The 14,024-nt window shown below is 42.1% G+C and overlaps 2 protein-coding genes across 6 annotated transcripts in view; one reads left to right on the forward strand and one right to left on the reverse strand.

The window, feature by feature from the left end:
• PDE7A (phosphodiesterase 7A) overlaps positions 1-14,024 on the forward strand; it is a 600,339-nt gene that overhangs the window by 195,810 nt on the left and 390,505 nt on the right. For 2 of the 3 annotated variants that reach the window (XM_081503288.1, XM_081503285.1), the window contains one exon: positions 10,039-10,227. The exons of the other annotated variant lie outside the window; for it this stretch is intronic. The gene's annotated coding sequence lies outside the window, so the exon portion shown is untranslated. The remainder of the gene's footprint in view (positions 1-10,038; positions 10,228-14,024) is intronic. 3 annotated transcript variants of the gene reach the window in all.
• Positions 1-14,024, reverse strand: part of TRIM55 (tripartite motif containing 55) — a 59,171-nt gene that overhangs the window by 15,534 nt on the left and 29,613 nt on the right. Inside the window, exons 6-11 of one of the 3 annotated variants that reach the window (XM_081503277.1) lie at positions 6,929-7,162; positions 6,572-6,594; positions 6,345-6,469; positions 4,557-4,804; positions 2,952-3,239; positions 1,557-1,644 (exon numbers count right to left, since the gene is read on the reverse strand). In XM_081503277.1, coding sequence (XP_081359403.1) covers positions 1,557-1,644; positions 2,952-3,239; positions 4,557-4,804; positions 6,345-6,469; positions 6,572-6,594; positions 6,929-7,162 — 1,006 coding nt within the window. Of the gene's footprint in view, positions 1-1,556; positions 1,645-1,974; positions 3,240-4,556; positions 4,805-6,344; positions 6,470-6,571; positions 6,595-6,928; positions 7,163-14,024 lie in introns of those variants that run through there. The other 2 variants (XM_081503276.1, XM_081503278.1) reach the window with 2 other exon arrangements.

Below are 14,024 nucleotides of genomic sequence, written 5' to 3' on the forward strand. Positions count from 1 at the left end.
TCCATCCATAACCCCACCCCCCTGTCTCACCCTCACGACAGGCATGTGAATGACAGCATCCATGACATGGGCTCCAATGGACAGCAGACAAGAAGCATGACTTTCCCCCCGCAGCCTCAGAGAAGCATTACGAGGACATATGGCAACAAAGTCCCAAACCTGAACTATGAGAATATAAACTGAACTCTTCAGACAATTATTCAGATCCACAATTATTCAGGATATTCTAATCATGCACGGACTTTTCTCTCTCTCCCCATTTGTCCCACTGAGCCCATGGCCAATAACTTCCTCCGCCTGCTCTTCATCACAAATGACAGGAGAAGGAGTTATGCCCTTGAGCTGATGAAGACACTCAGAACATTCTAGAATACACAGGTTATGGCTAACTATTAGACACTGGGGTAGGTCCCACTCACACAGTTATAGGCATGACAAGGACCCATGGAGAACCTACTGCTATCACTGAGTAGACAGCTAAGGAGGCAGAAAGGAGCTATGAGGGGAGCTTCCAGAAGAGTCAGTGTCAACCCGGGAAAAGTCAGCGAGCCAGAAATAGCTGAGCCCTTTCAGCTCCAGTCACCCTGGATCACTTCTGAGCTACAGGCACAGGGAGCTGGGTCTCAGGTCCAGCAGGGTCATGTCAAAAGTACGTGGGGTTTAAATCTTTAAATATGATTCACGAAGCTGATAATATTCAAAAGGTTATGAAAGGAGTAAGATGATTAGTCCCTAAACCTCCTAACAGTCATCAAGAAAAAGCTTGACTATGAGACAACATACCAAAAATAATATACTGTCTGTTGGCTTTATGACTTTTCTTTGGTTCTAATTTGTTATAGCTAGTAGATGAACATTGGCCCTCTGGCTCCTTAGTCGTTTAGATCTCACTTGGCTGAAATGCCCCCCATGTGACTGCACCCAGGCTCCCCTCTCTTAGGAGAGACACTGTGGACTCTTGAGAGTGCAGAAAGAACCAGCAGTCACCTGGTCCACCTGCCCATCAATGAAGTTACCTGCCCACCTGGGCACCTCTCTGGTGAGGCAGAATATATGCTGCTACCGAACTGATGGAAACCTGCATAGTCCTGTATGAGGCCTTTGCTGGTCATCCATCTAAGAGAGCACAGACTCCTCATAGCATTCTAGACACCTTTGGAAAATGGCCTCCTCTAATGACTAGTCTGTCTGCAGAATCCCATGGACAGAGGAGCCTGGTGGGCTACAGTCCATGGGGTCGCAAAGAGTTGGACAGGACTGAGTGACTAATACTTTCAATGGCTATTATGGAGGTTCCACTCCCACTGGAAATACTGAATAATTGCCCAATGAGTCTTGTTCTGAGTCAGGATCCCCTTCCATGCAGGATTAGATGACGGAGTGATTCTCCTCAGGAAGGGGCCGTGAGGCCACAAGTAGTGCTTGGGAACTTGGTTCTTTTTAGATTGGCAGAGCCTCAGAATTGGGGGAGAAATTCATCTCTGGGCCTACAGAAGAGAAACATTATGGAAGAGCTACATGAGATGTTAGTCAAGGGAAAAGAAAAGATTTCCTACCCATTAAAGTAAAAATCAAGCATTGAATCTGACGCCAGATGTAGTGAAGTATAAGAAAAGCCAAAAGTGCTAGGCAGATTCCTAACTCCTGTGAGAAAACAAGAAGAAAGCTTCACCAATATTATCACAAATAATATTTTCATCCTCAATCAAATGGATTTTTCATTTTCATTTCAAGTGTGCTCCTATCTTGGGTTATTGTATTACTGTTTTTCTGCCCGATTCAACGTTCACTAAATATGTAAGGAATCCCATAAACTTTCTAGAAATAAACTTCCCATCTGTCTTTTAGAAAACTTTCTACTCCACTTTTTTTTACAACCTAAAACAACCTTCAAAGGTTTCCTCACACCAAACATATCTTTTTTGTCATTTTTCATTCATGAAAATAAATACATAGCACGAAAGCACATCCGTCTTTGAATTTTCCAAAAATCATTTCCATTTATTACCTCATGGAAATCAAGGTTTACTTGAGCAGATAGTCAAGACAGTAAGAATTTTATGATTTTTGAAAAAATGCTGTTTGTTGTTGAAATCACCTGATGACCCAGGAGCACGGAACTCGAGCATATTTTTTCCGCCAGCCCCTGTCTGGGCAACACTCACACTTCATTTAAGAATATTCATGGGTATGCAGTAACCATGAACATTCTTCCTTGTGAAGAAATTGTAGAAGATTTCTTCTATGGAATCTTTGAGCCATGCAAACATCTAGCCCAGTGTTAGGAAGAAGAAATGAACTTCAAACTTGCATTTTGATAAGAAAAAAAAGATATTAAATGACCCCTTAAAAAATTGCAAAGGAGGGAAGTCTGTGCTTTCCTGCTCCCAGGAGCACATGCGTAGGAAGCACCGGTTTAATTAAGCCAAAACTGTCTTTGTCCAGCCTTCACCAGCACACTCCCAAAACCAAAACCCAAGAATCAGAGGTTATTTTCCAGAGCCGACATAGAACTTGACTCAAACGTGCCTGCTGGGTGTTGGGAACGACACAGAAGCAAGTGATTAGTCTTTGGAAGCTCAGAGAGGACGCAGAAAAGGCCCACCAAGGGCCATTGGCCAGTGCAGAGGAGAACCAGGGATGCCAGCCAGTCACTACAGACAAGCAGCTTTCACCTGCATGCCTAGGAGCCAGGCCTGCTTGCACTCCCAACCCCTGGGCAACCAGGTGTGAAGTTGCCGCTCGGGCAGAGTGAAGTCAAATTGGTGTCTCTTTCACTTCATGTCAAGTTTAGAAAAACAAGCCAACTTGGGGTAGATGAGTCGTTCCCCTTATCCCCCAGGCCCCAGGTTCTGTCCGCCCCTTCAGAAGCCCTTCCTCCTTGCTGTCATCCCAGCGGGACCAGGCGGCGTAGGGAGCATTCAGACCCCAGAGCATTCATTGACACTAACCTGAGAAGTAGCGGCAGGTGAGCTAGCATCCTTACCACTCACTGCTGCCCTCTCCCTGGCTGCGGCTTCCGCCCCTTCAGCCTTCCGCGCATGCACATCCTTGGAACCTGAAGGCCCTACACGCCCGAGACTTCCGCTCCCTGGGGCGGAAGGTGAGTTGGCGGTGGATTTCCGGGTCTGGCCTTTATACCAACTAGGGTAAAGTAAGGGATCCGCAGTGTCCGTTGCTGCTGGGACTGGAGTTTCAGACTCTGTGGTCTGCTGGGAGCCAGTGGGCACCACCTCCCCCTTCACAGGATGGATAAATTCAAAAGCAAAAAAAGAGAAAAGCAGTGGATTTTAGTTCCCTTCAGGCTTGCAAAGGGATAGCTCTCTGTATGTGGGCGCGATCTAGTGCGTGTTTCAGCTCAGCCCACCCTCCGCAAGGGCTCAGCGCAAAGAATGCTGCCAGCATTCTTGTCTCGGCATCTGTTTGTGCCCCCTCTTCTTTCCTGGGCTTGTCTTTCACTAGACTATGGCCTTGGTCAGGTAGATAGCAGAAGCCTCGAACAAAGTTTGCTTATAAAATATCAGATAATAGAGGAAAGGGCAAACTATTGACCAGAATTAATTTTTTGTATTATGTGTGGGTCCCCCAAAACCTCTTTTCTCAAACCCCAAATTGAAATCTAATTGATCAAACCCAACTCTCATTTAATTATCATATCCCTTTAGATTTCAGTGCAGTTGGTACACCCAGAATTTCAAGATTCCAGGAATTATAGTCTTTTAGCTTAGTTTCCTATGTAGACAGAGCATAAGATATAATTCCATCTCTGAGTTCCCTCTTGGCAGTTTTGTTTCTATAGATAATTCCAATCCACTTTGAAACCAGGACTTTTTTGTGTGTGTGTAAGTCTTCATTGCCCACAAACTCAACAGGTTGGGACCTGTCAAAGGTGTCATGTAGTCATTACAGAGGCTTGAGAACCAAACAGTGACATCTTAGAAAACATAAAATCAGCCACAGGACAGCCACAGACAGTGTCTGGGATGAGCTAATTTCCTAAGAAATTTTTAAAAAGAATTCTATCAACACATCATCTCATCAAATGACAGAGACATAGGAAACCTCAGCTTCATTTATTTGCCCATTAACCAAAGGCTATAGTTCTGTTTCAGGGTAAGCAACAGGAACATAAACTAGCATGGTTCCTCTATTTTGTTTTACTACCTACAGAAAATTCAAAGTTCTGAAAATATAACCATTTTTATCTCTCAACCGATACCCTGGATCTATACTAAGAGTCAATGCCATGCTTTCAGCTCTCTATGAATTCATATGTTAACACACACATAGACAATTGCCATAGATTGCCTCAGATTTGAGGATGGGAAAATTATATGAAACCAAGTCTTGCCAACCAGTTATAACCACAAAGACCCTGCTGAATGCCCTAGAGGACTCTCTCCCTAACACTGTAATGGCCCTGAAATCTCGTGTCCTCCATATACAAACGCCTGGGTGTAGCGTTTCCTTTCCTTGAGGTAGAATAAATTGTTTGAGCTCCTCAGCAAGGAGGCACACCTGCGTGTCCTGTAAGAGGAAACTCAGAACTGAGTTACCTGTGTCACGGGGGCTTCCACAGCAGGTAGCAGGGCTGGAGGGGGGTCCGGAGAGGAAACCGGAGGGGCCTCAGGGGCAGCCTGGAGCTCCGAGGTCGGGGGAGAGGGCTCCAAGCCTTTCTCTGGACTTTCATTTCCCCCTGATGACTCAGTCCGGACGTCTTCCACCTCTTCCACCTCTACTCCCTCTTCTTCACCTTCTCCTTCTCCCTCTCCTTCTTCTCCCTCTTCTTCTTCGTCTTCATCCTCTGATAAGGTAATGCGTTTTCATATTGTTATAATCACCACTGCAGCCATGAAAAACATGACTGGCCAATATTTGTAGCTCAGATTAAGGTCAGGGCTACGAAATCCTCTCCATCAGATACTCGACAGCAGCAGGGGGCTTGCACTTCCAGTTAAATGTGGACATGATGCTGTGCAAGTGGTCCCAGTCATCACCACCCTGCTTGCTCCCCTCCCCAGTACGAAGTGTGGCCCTCACCACCACGGTGCACCATCCGCCTGACCCCCAGAGCCTGTTCCCATGTCTATCATGCTGTGTCACGTCTGCCACTTCCTGGAGGGCTGGGACTGCCGCTTACTTTTTTCTGTCAAATTAAATGGAAAAGCAAATCTCTTCCTTATGTCAGAAGACACACAAAACCCTGGTCCTATTTAATTGCTCACCTCCTTTGTTCAGTGAAGGATGATTTTTGCCACAGTTAACGCCATGACTCTTTGTAACCCACTGATCTTTTTTTTTTTTTTTGGCCTGTCTTCAATGTGGTTTATTTTAAAATTAATTTTTATTGGAGTATAGCTGCTTTATAATGTTGTATTAGTTTCTGCTGTACAGCAAAGTGAATCAGCCATAAGTATATGTCTATCCCCTCTTGTATGGATTTCCTTCCCATTTAGGTCACCACAGCATGCTGAGTTGAGTTCCTTGCTATACAGTAGGTTCTCAGCTACCTGTCTTATACATAGTATCAATAGAGTATATATATCAACCCCAATTCTCCCAATTCATCCCACTGTAACCCATTGATTTTAATATTTCTTCAGGCAATATTAATGATAGACAATATTAAGTAATTTTTAAAGAAGATCCATCCTGAAGATTTACTTCTAAAGTTATGTCTATGGACATTGATATAAATCCATGGCATTACAGTGGTCTAGCCAAGGAGCCTTATCATCTAACTGAGCTCCTCTTTTCAACCATCTCATCAGGATCAATTTCCAAGAGTGGGATTTCTGGGCCAAATGAGAGGGATGTGTTTATAACTCATTGAGTACATCTGATCACATAGCCTCAGTTTTATTTCCAGGTGTGACTTACTCTATGATTCACTCTATGACTCACTCACTTTTCTTGTCCTGTAATATTTAAGTGAAAGTGCTAATGGTACAGTATCTAAATCCAAGTGTCTTCCATGTTTTATTTTTATCTCATCCTTAACCTTACAGCTGATGACACTTTACATCATTATCATAATAGCTAACAAGTTGTGTACAGTTGAAGCTGAGACATTGTCATCACCATCAATTATTAAATATTTGATGACCCAGAGTTAATGTCCTATAACAGAATGATAACAAGCACTGTAGGCAAAGCTAAATAAACACCATCCACAAACTGTTTGATTCTGTCAAGAAATAGAGCTTCATGTTGGATTATGATCCTTGTGAAGTTGTCGACATCCATTCTGGAGATGATCCTGAATCCCCCTTTCCTCCCACCAAAACCTTCTGCCACTTTCACACACCTGCAGTTTTGGGCAAATGGTCACAAGAATAACAAACCTCTGTAAAAATCAATTTCACGTATTATTTTTTCTTCTCTATTGAGGTTGACTGTGAAGTGGTTCATGTTCTCATAATCGTGTTCTATTTTCTCCATCTGAAATGCCTTCGATGCTTCAGAAATTCTGCAAAAAGACAAGTTCCCACTTTCTGTCACTGTGTAAAGTTTGATGGCCTTGGGTAAAAATGAAAGATATACTTTTTTTCACAAAATGAAAATTACTTACTTTTGTAACAGGGTTTTGGCATTCTGTGGAAGCAAACAAAAGACATGCCTACTTAAATTGTTTTCATCAAGGACGTGTTGAGATTGAATTCTTTCCTTTACTGACTCTTGAACATCTCATAGCTTAGTTTTTAAATGCTGTAAATAACTACTGTTTTCTATACCAGATCCCTCTTATATTTAAGCAATGCTATGGTCCCTTAAATATATGCTTGCGAAATAGTTTAAACAGATGGAGATATAAGTTGAGAAGATAGATCTAAGTGAGATGTACAGAAAATATTGAAAATTCAGTAACAGTCCTTCTTCAGCACCCACCGTCTTGGTTTGTTTCCTCTGGGGCCAGAGGGATACTTACCTGCAGAAACACTGCCATTTCTGGCTCATCCATGAACTGTATCCCTGATTCAACCAACTTTGACACATTCTCCAAATGGTCAGAATACTTTTTGATGAGAGCACGGACGTGTTCCAGCTTCTCCTCTTGGGTTCGGGTGATGACTTGGGTCATTTCATTCTTCCTCTCCTCCAAGATGCCATACAGGTAATCAAACTTCTCACAGAGTTCCTGTTTCTGTTTTCTGCAGCATTCCTGTTAGTTGGGTTAGCTAATGTTAGAAAGTGTTCAGAGCGTCTGGAGAAATTACATGGACATTTCAGGAGAAAAGAAACTTCACTTATGTAGGATATTTTTTTTCTTTCCCCTTAGGCTATCCTTTCGGTATACATACCTACTGTGTTCATGTGTTGAAAATCCCATTTTTATCATACTTGCTGCTTAAGACTATCCCAAATCAATCAAATTGGCTAAGTGGATGGATGATTTTTTTTTTCTTTTTGATGAGTCATGCAGCTTGCAGGATCTGAGTTCCCTGACCAGGGACTGAACCCAGGGTAGGGCAGTGAAAATGCTGAATCCTAAGCACTAGACTGACAGGAAATCCCCTGGATTATTTTTCAATCTTGTGTTTTATAAGTGGAGAATTTCATAGACATGGTTTTAAATGTGGACAGGACTCAGTTTAAGTGTGGCAGTGGTGGTGGTTTAGTCGCTCAGTTGTGTCCAACTCTTTGTGACCCCACGGACTGTAGTCCACCAGGCCCTTCTGTCCATGGGATTCTCCAGGTAAGAATATTGGAGTGGGTTGCCATGCTCTCCTCTAGGGGATCTTACCGACCCAGAGATCAAACCTGTGTCTCCTGCATTATAGGCAGATTCTTTACCACTAAGCCGCTTGAGAATCCCAGTCAGGTGGGATTCTCTTAGTCAAATAAGTGACTAAGTATTCTCTTAGTCAGATAAAAATTAGATAGCTTATGTCAGCCATCTGACATTGAGTTGTTTAAATGGAAGAACTACTTTATTCCTATATTATATTATTTCTGTTAATATCCTGCTCTTTTAAAAAAATTAATTTTATTTATTTATTTTTGGCTGTGCTGGGTCTTTGTTGCTGTGCAGACTTTTCTATAGTTGTGGCAGGCGCCATTCTCTAGTTGCAGTGCGTGGGTTTCCCATCGTGGTGGCTTCTCTAGTCGTGGCTCCCGGGCTCTAGGTGCGTGGGCTCAGTAGCTGTGGCTCATGGACTTAGTTGCTCCACAGCATGTGGAATTTTCCTAGACCAGGGATCGATCCATGTCTCCTGCATTGACAAGTGGATTCTTTGCCAGTGAGACACTGGGGAAGCCCTTTAGTCTGCTTTTAAAAAATGATTTGTATTATATTGACCTTTAATAAAAGTACTGTCATTTAAACAGCAACTATCATTTGCTTATACTTTACAGTATCCAAAATGCTACCCCATGCACAGTGTGTACTTTATTATTATGATATGACTATGTATGGTGTAAAGCACTCATAATATTGCCTAGCATACAGTAGGCACTATGTCAATGTTTGTGAAATTTAGATTCCGTTTTCCTTAATATGAGCCATTCAGTTGTAGAATTTTGAAGCTAGGTGGACTATCAGAAGTGAGTGAATGTGTGCTAAGTCGCTTCAGTTGTGTCCAACTCTGTGTAACCCTATGGACTGCAGGCTGCCAGGCTCCTCTGTCCATGGGGTTCTCCAGGCAAGGATACTGGAGTGAGTTGCCATGCTCTCCTCCAGGGGAATCTTCCTGACCCAGGGATCAAACCCACATCTCATGACTACCTGCATTAGCAGGTGGGTTCTTTACCATTAGCGCCACCTGGGAAGCCCGGCCTCTCAGAAGTAACCTGCTCCAAACCAATCATTTCACTCATGTGGAAACTGAAATCTAGCGGAGTTAAGTCACTTTCTCAAGTCATCTGCCATTTAGATTGGTGCCTCACATATAGCCAAGGTTTCTGAACTCTTGGGTCCTTGCTACTCCAACCAAATAGCTGTGGTTTGCTTTGATTTGAAAAAAATGTATGTGAACCACTTATGAACTAAATATATGCCTCTTCACAAAGCTACCATGCTGAAAGCTGAAAGTAGGCTTTTACAGGCAAGGAACCTCAAATTGTTTCAGAAGCATATTCATTATAATTCTTTTAACAAGATTCACTAGTGCTTACTAGATATCAGGCATTGTAAAATCAAAAAACTTGTCATACTTTCCCAGTGTTCAGGTGGATGGGAGAAAAATCACTGTATTTTCTACTTTCTAAGAGGAAAACTTCACTTCTGTTTTTTTTTTTCCTCTTGCTGAATGTGCCTTTATATAATTCTATATAAAATATGTAAGAGTTAGACAACTCTGTTTCTGAAATGGGAAAAACACATACTTGTTTTTTGGAATTATGAAATTGGTATACAAAATTTTAGAAATTCACTTAAGATGTTCAGGTTAACCTAATGTCATATTCAAATGAGAAATAGAAATTCTATTTTTTGCACATACTCTGAGGTAGAAGCAACACATGAGATATTAGCATGGTCAACCCTCCATCTTTCTGGGCTACGAGACTTTCAAACTGCCGTGAAAGTCAGTGAACATCAAACACTTCAGTTTATCAACTTGCCCCCTGAGGTAATTAGGGAATAGGTGTATACGCTATGGGAAAGAAAAAAACAACAAAAAACCACTCTCAGAGGCCACCTTGCTACTGATAGTGATTACTCTGATGTCAGTACCCACTGTGCCTTTGTAAATGTGGACCTGGAACGCTTTCAACATAGTCTTTCTAGCAACCTAAAAATGGAATGGAAAACATGTGAACCTCTGCATTATCAAAATGCTGGCAGACAGCACACTTTAAAGGACAGCTGTTAGCTGCAAAAGCATGATAGTAACCATGTTTATCTCTTCTGCACAAAAAAAAGTCCCCATCTCAAAGATTTCTCCTTGTTTTTGTCATAGCTTTTCATTTATTTGAGGAAGAAGACATACATCTTTAAGCCCAGTTCCAGGCTGGGTACCTCCCCCACTTTTCTGTGTACTAACTGAATCAAGACATATACTTTATGAACTTTCAAGTTTACTTTTTCAAATATTCTAGACTTCCCTGGTGGCTCAGATGGTAAAGAATCTGCCTTCAATGTGGGAGACCCAGGTTCGATCCCTGGGTCAGGAAGATGCCCTGGAGAAATGAATGGCTACCCACTCCAGTATTCTTGCCTGAAGAATTCTATGGACAGAGGAGCCTGGCAGAGGAGTCCATGGGGTCACATAAAGTCTGCACAACTGGGCAAGTAACACTTTCACTTTTTCAAATATGATGCCTGTGGTTCCTATGAGTATAGTGTAGTGTGGTGTGGTATGTGTGTGTGTGTGTGTGTGTGTGTGCACGCACATGCATGCACACCCACACACATGTGTTTCTACATGAGTGTGTTTAACAATTGAAGTAACTTCCATCATAAATACACTAGGTGTTGGCCTCCAAGAATATTCGATGCAAAGCCTCTGACTGCGATTTGACCTTCCTCCTGGGTCTGCTAGAGACAGTAGCATTTATATTTATTTATATAGAAGAACAAATTAAAGATGTCTGTAATACCTTAATGAAAGTAAAAATTCATCCCAGGACTTCCTTGGTGGTCCAGCGGTTGAGACTCTGTGCTTCCACCACAATGGGCACAGATTTGATCCTTGGTCTGGGAACTAAGATCTCACATGCAACGTGGGGCAGCCACACACACACACACACACACAAAATCCATCCCGTCTGTAGAGAGAAGTCAGTATGGTGTAAAATATACCAAAAAGGGATGAGGATATAAAGGGAAGAATATTTTGCTTACATAGAAATGGTAATGATAGGTAGACTAACGGTTTCTAACCAATGCCATAACATCTAGATGAAAAGAAAAAAAAAATCAAGTAGTCATTTGGTTGTTTCTTTAGAAGCGAGTAGGTAACCTAGAATATTTATCTTAAAAACATTGTTTAGATGTTGCCTTTATAGAAATGTTAAAATTGACAGGCTCTAATTTTTAGCCATTCTTACATTTTAGTGGAAATAAGAAAAAATAAGATGTGTGACTGCAAATGGGTGCTTTTTCATGAAAAAAAAAATCAACAATAGATGATCATATACTAAAGAGTAGGGAGATAGCCTACCAATCAAAGCAGCGTTATTAGGTTTTATCATTAACTTTTCCTTCATTCAATCAGTTCAGTTCAGCTGCTCAGTTGTGTCCGACTCTTTGTGACCCCATGGACTGCAGCACGCCAGGCCTCCCTGTCCATCACCAACTCCCGGAGTGTACTCAAACTCATGTCCATCGAGTCGGTGATGCCATCCAACCATCTCATCCTCTGTCTTCCCCTTCTCCTCCTGCCTTCAATCTTTCCCAGCATCAGGGTCTTTTCCAGTGTATCAGTTCTTTGCATCAGCTGGCCAAAGTATTGGAGTTTCAGCTTTGCATTAGTCCTTCCAATGAATACTCAGGACTGATTTCCTTTAGGATGCACTTGCAGTCCAGGGGACTCTCAAGAGTCTTCTCCAACACCACAGTTCAAAAGCATCAATTCTTCAGTGCTCAGCTTTCTTTATAGTCCAAATCTCACATCCATACATGACTACTGGAAAATGTACTGAAGATTTACTGTGTACAGCCCCACCCATCAGAACAAGACCCAGTTTCCCCCTCAGTCAGTCTCTCCCATCAGGAAGCTTACATAAGCCTCTTATCCTTCTCCATCAGAGGGCAGACAGACTGAAAACCACAATCACAGAAAACTAACCAATCTGATCACATGGACCACAGCCTTATCTAACTGAGAGAAACTATGAGCCATGCCATGTAAGGCCACCCAAGACAAATGGGTCATTGTGGAGAGTTCTGACAAAACATGGTCCACTGGAGAAGGGAATGGCAAACCAGTTCTGTATTCTTGCCTTGAGAACCCTATGAACAGTATGAAAAGGCAAAAAGACAGGACACTGAAAGATGAACTCCCCAGGTCAGTAGGTACCCAGTATGCTACTGGAGATCAGTGGAGAAATAACTCCAGAAAGAATGAAGAGATGGCGCCAAGGCAAAAACAGCACCCAGTTGTGGATGTGACTGGTGATGGAAGTAGAGTCTGATGCTATAAAGAGCAATATTGCATAGGAACCTGGAATGTTAGGTCCATGAATCAAGGCAAATTGGAAGTGGTCAAATATGAGATGGCAAAAGTAAAGATCGACGTTTTAGGAATCAGTGAACTAAAATGGACTAGAATGGGTGAATTTAACTCAGATGACCATTATATCTACTACCATGGGCAAGACTCCCTTAGAAGAATTGGAATAGCCATCATAGTCAACAAAAGAGTCTGAAATGCGATACTCAATGCAATCTCAAAAACAACAGAATGATCTCTGTTCATTTCCAAGGCAAACCATTCAATATCACAGTAATCCAAGTCTATGCCTCGATCAGTGCTGAAGAAGCTGAAGTTGAACAGTTCTATGAAGACCTACAAGATCTTCTAGAACTAACACCCAAAAAAGATGTCCTTTTCATTATAGGGGACTGGAATGCAAAAGTAGGAAGTCAAGAAATACCTGGAATAACAGGCAAATTTGGCCTTGGAGTACAGAATGAAGCAGGGCAAAGGCTAACAGAGTTTTGCCATGAGCACATACTGGTCACAGCAAACACCCTTTTCCAACAACACAAGAAAAGACACTATACATGGACATCACCAGATGGTCAATACCAAAATCAGATTGATTATATTCTTTGTAGCCAAAGATGGAGAAGTTCTATACAGCCAGCAAAAACAAGACCAGGAGCTGACTGTGGCTCAGATCATGAACTCCTTATTGCCAAATTCAGACTTAAATTGAAGAAAGTAGGGAAAACTACTAGACCATTCAGGCATGACCTAAATCAAATCCCTTACGATTATACAGTGGAAGTGAGAAATAGATTCAAGGGATTAGATCTGATAGGGTGCCTGAAGAACTATGGATGGAGGTTCGTGACATTGTACAGGAGGTAGGGGTCAAGACCATCCCCAAGAAAAGGAAATGCAAAAAGGCAAAATGGTTGTCTGAGGGGGGCCTTACAAACTTTTCATTGGCTCACCCTTTCCCCTGGCATTTATTCCTCTCTGAAAACAATCTTATTTGTTTGTCTTACTGTCTAAACTCCTCCTCTGTAATAAACCCTTTTTGAGAGCAGGAACATTTATTTTTTCTGTTTATCTCATCACTATTTCACAGCATTATGTGTCAGAATATGGTATATAATGTGCATGTGAGGAACACGATCTGAACAACTGGATGAATGAATGATATATGACTTGTATTTAGGAATCCTCAGCCCTCACTCACACGTTTCTATCAAAGTGTTCTCTTCCAAAGGCATGTATTAAGGGGATTCTCAACACCTCTTCTTCATTCAACACTCAAAAGAAAACAGCAAAAAACAGCTAGGCAAAAAAAAAAAAAAAAAGCCAGGCAATTTCAGGGACAACATTTAACTCAGCACAGGTTTGGTTTTTTTTAATCTGTACAATAATAGATGGGCTTACATGATTGCTAAGGTCCCTTCTGACTCTGCAGTTCCAAAGGCTCTACAACTTCAGCTAAATGTGGATATATTTGGGGTTTTCAGACTGTGAAGTGCCTCTTTATACATAAAACACTTTTTTCCACGTGGGGCAAGTTTCAGAATGATCATCGACAGCACTGAAATGTGAATTATACATTCTAGCCCAGTGACATCAGCCCCAGCTTGGGACTGTGCCATGGCCATGACAGGAAAGCCTAAGACAATTGTGTCTACTGCTCTTGCCATGTAAGGTGCATGACTCTGGGACCAAAATAGAGCTGAAGATAAGCTCTGAGCCCACCACTTGTCACTGAGCAACTGTGACTCGACCCAGCCCATTCATATCTCCATCACATTCCTCAACTTTCCAGACACTTTGTTCAAAACAGCAGCTCTGGGTCTGGAAGGGTCCACCTAGCCTCATTTGACATACAGTACCTCCAAATTACCATCATTAAGCCAAACAGGGTTTCATTCCTTCTCCCCTCGACAC

This window comes from Giraffa tippelskirchi, chromosome 6 (genome assembly GCF_054371585.1).
Source record: "Giraffa tippelskirchi isolate mGirTip1 chromosome 6, T2T-mGirTip1v1.2.pri, whole genome shotgun sequence".
Lineage (NCBI taxonomy): Eukaryota > Metazoa > Chordata > Mammalia > Artiodactyla > Giraffidae > Giraffa > Giraffa tippelskirchi.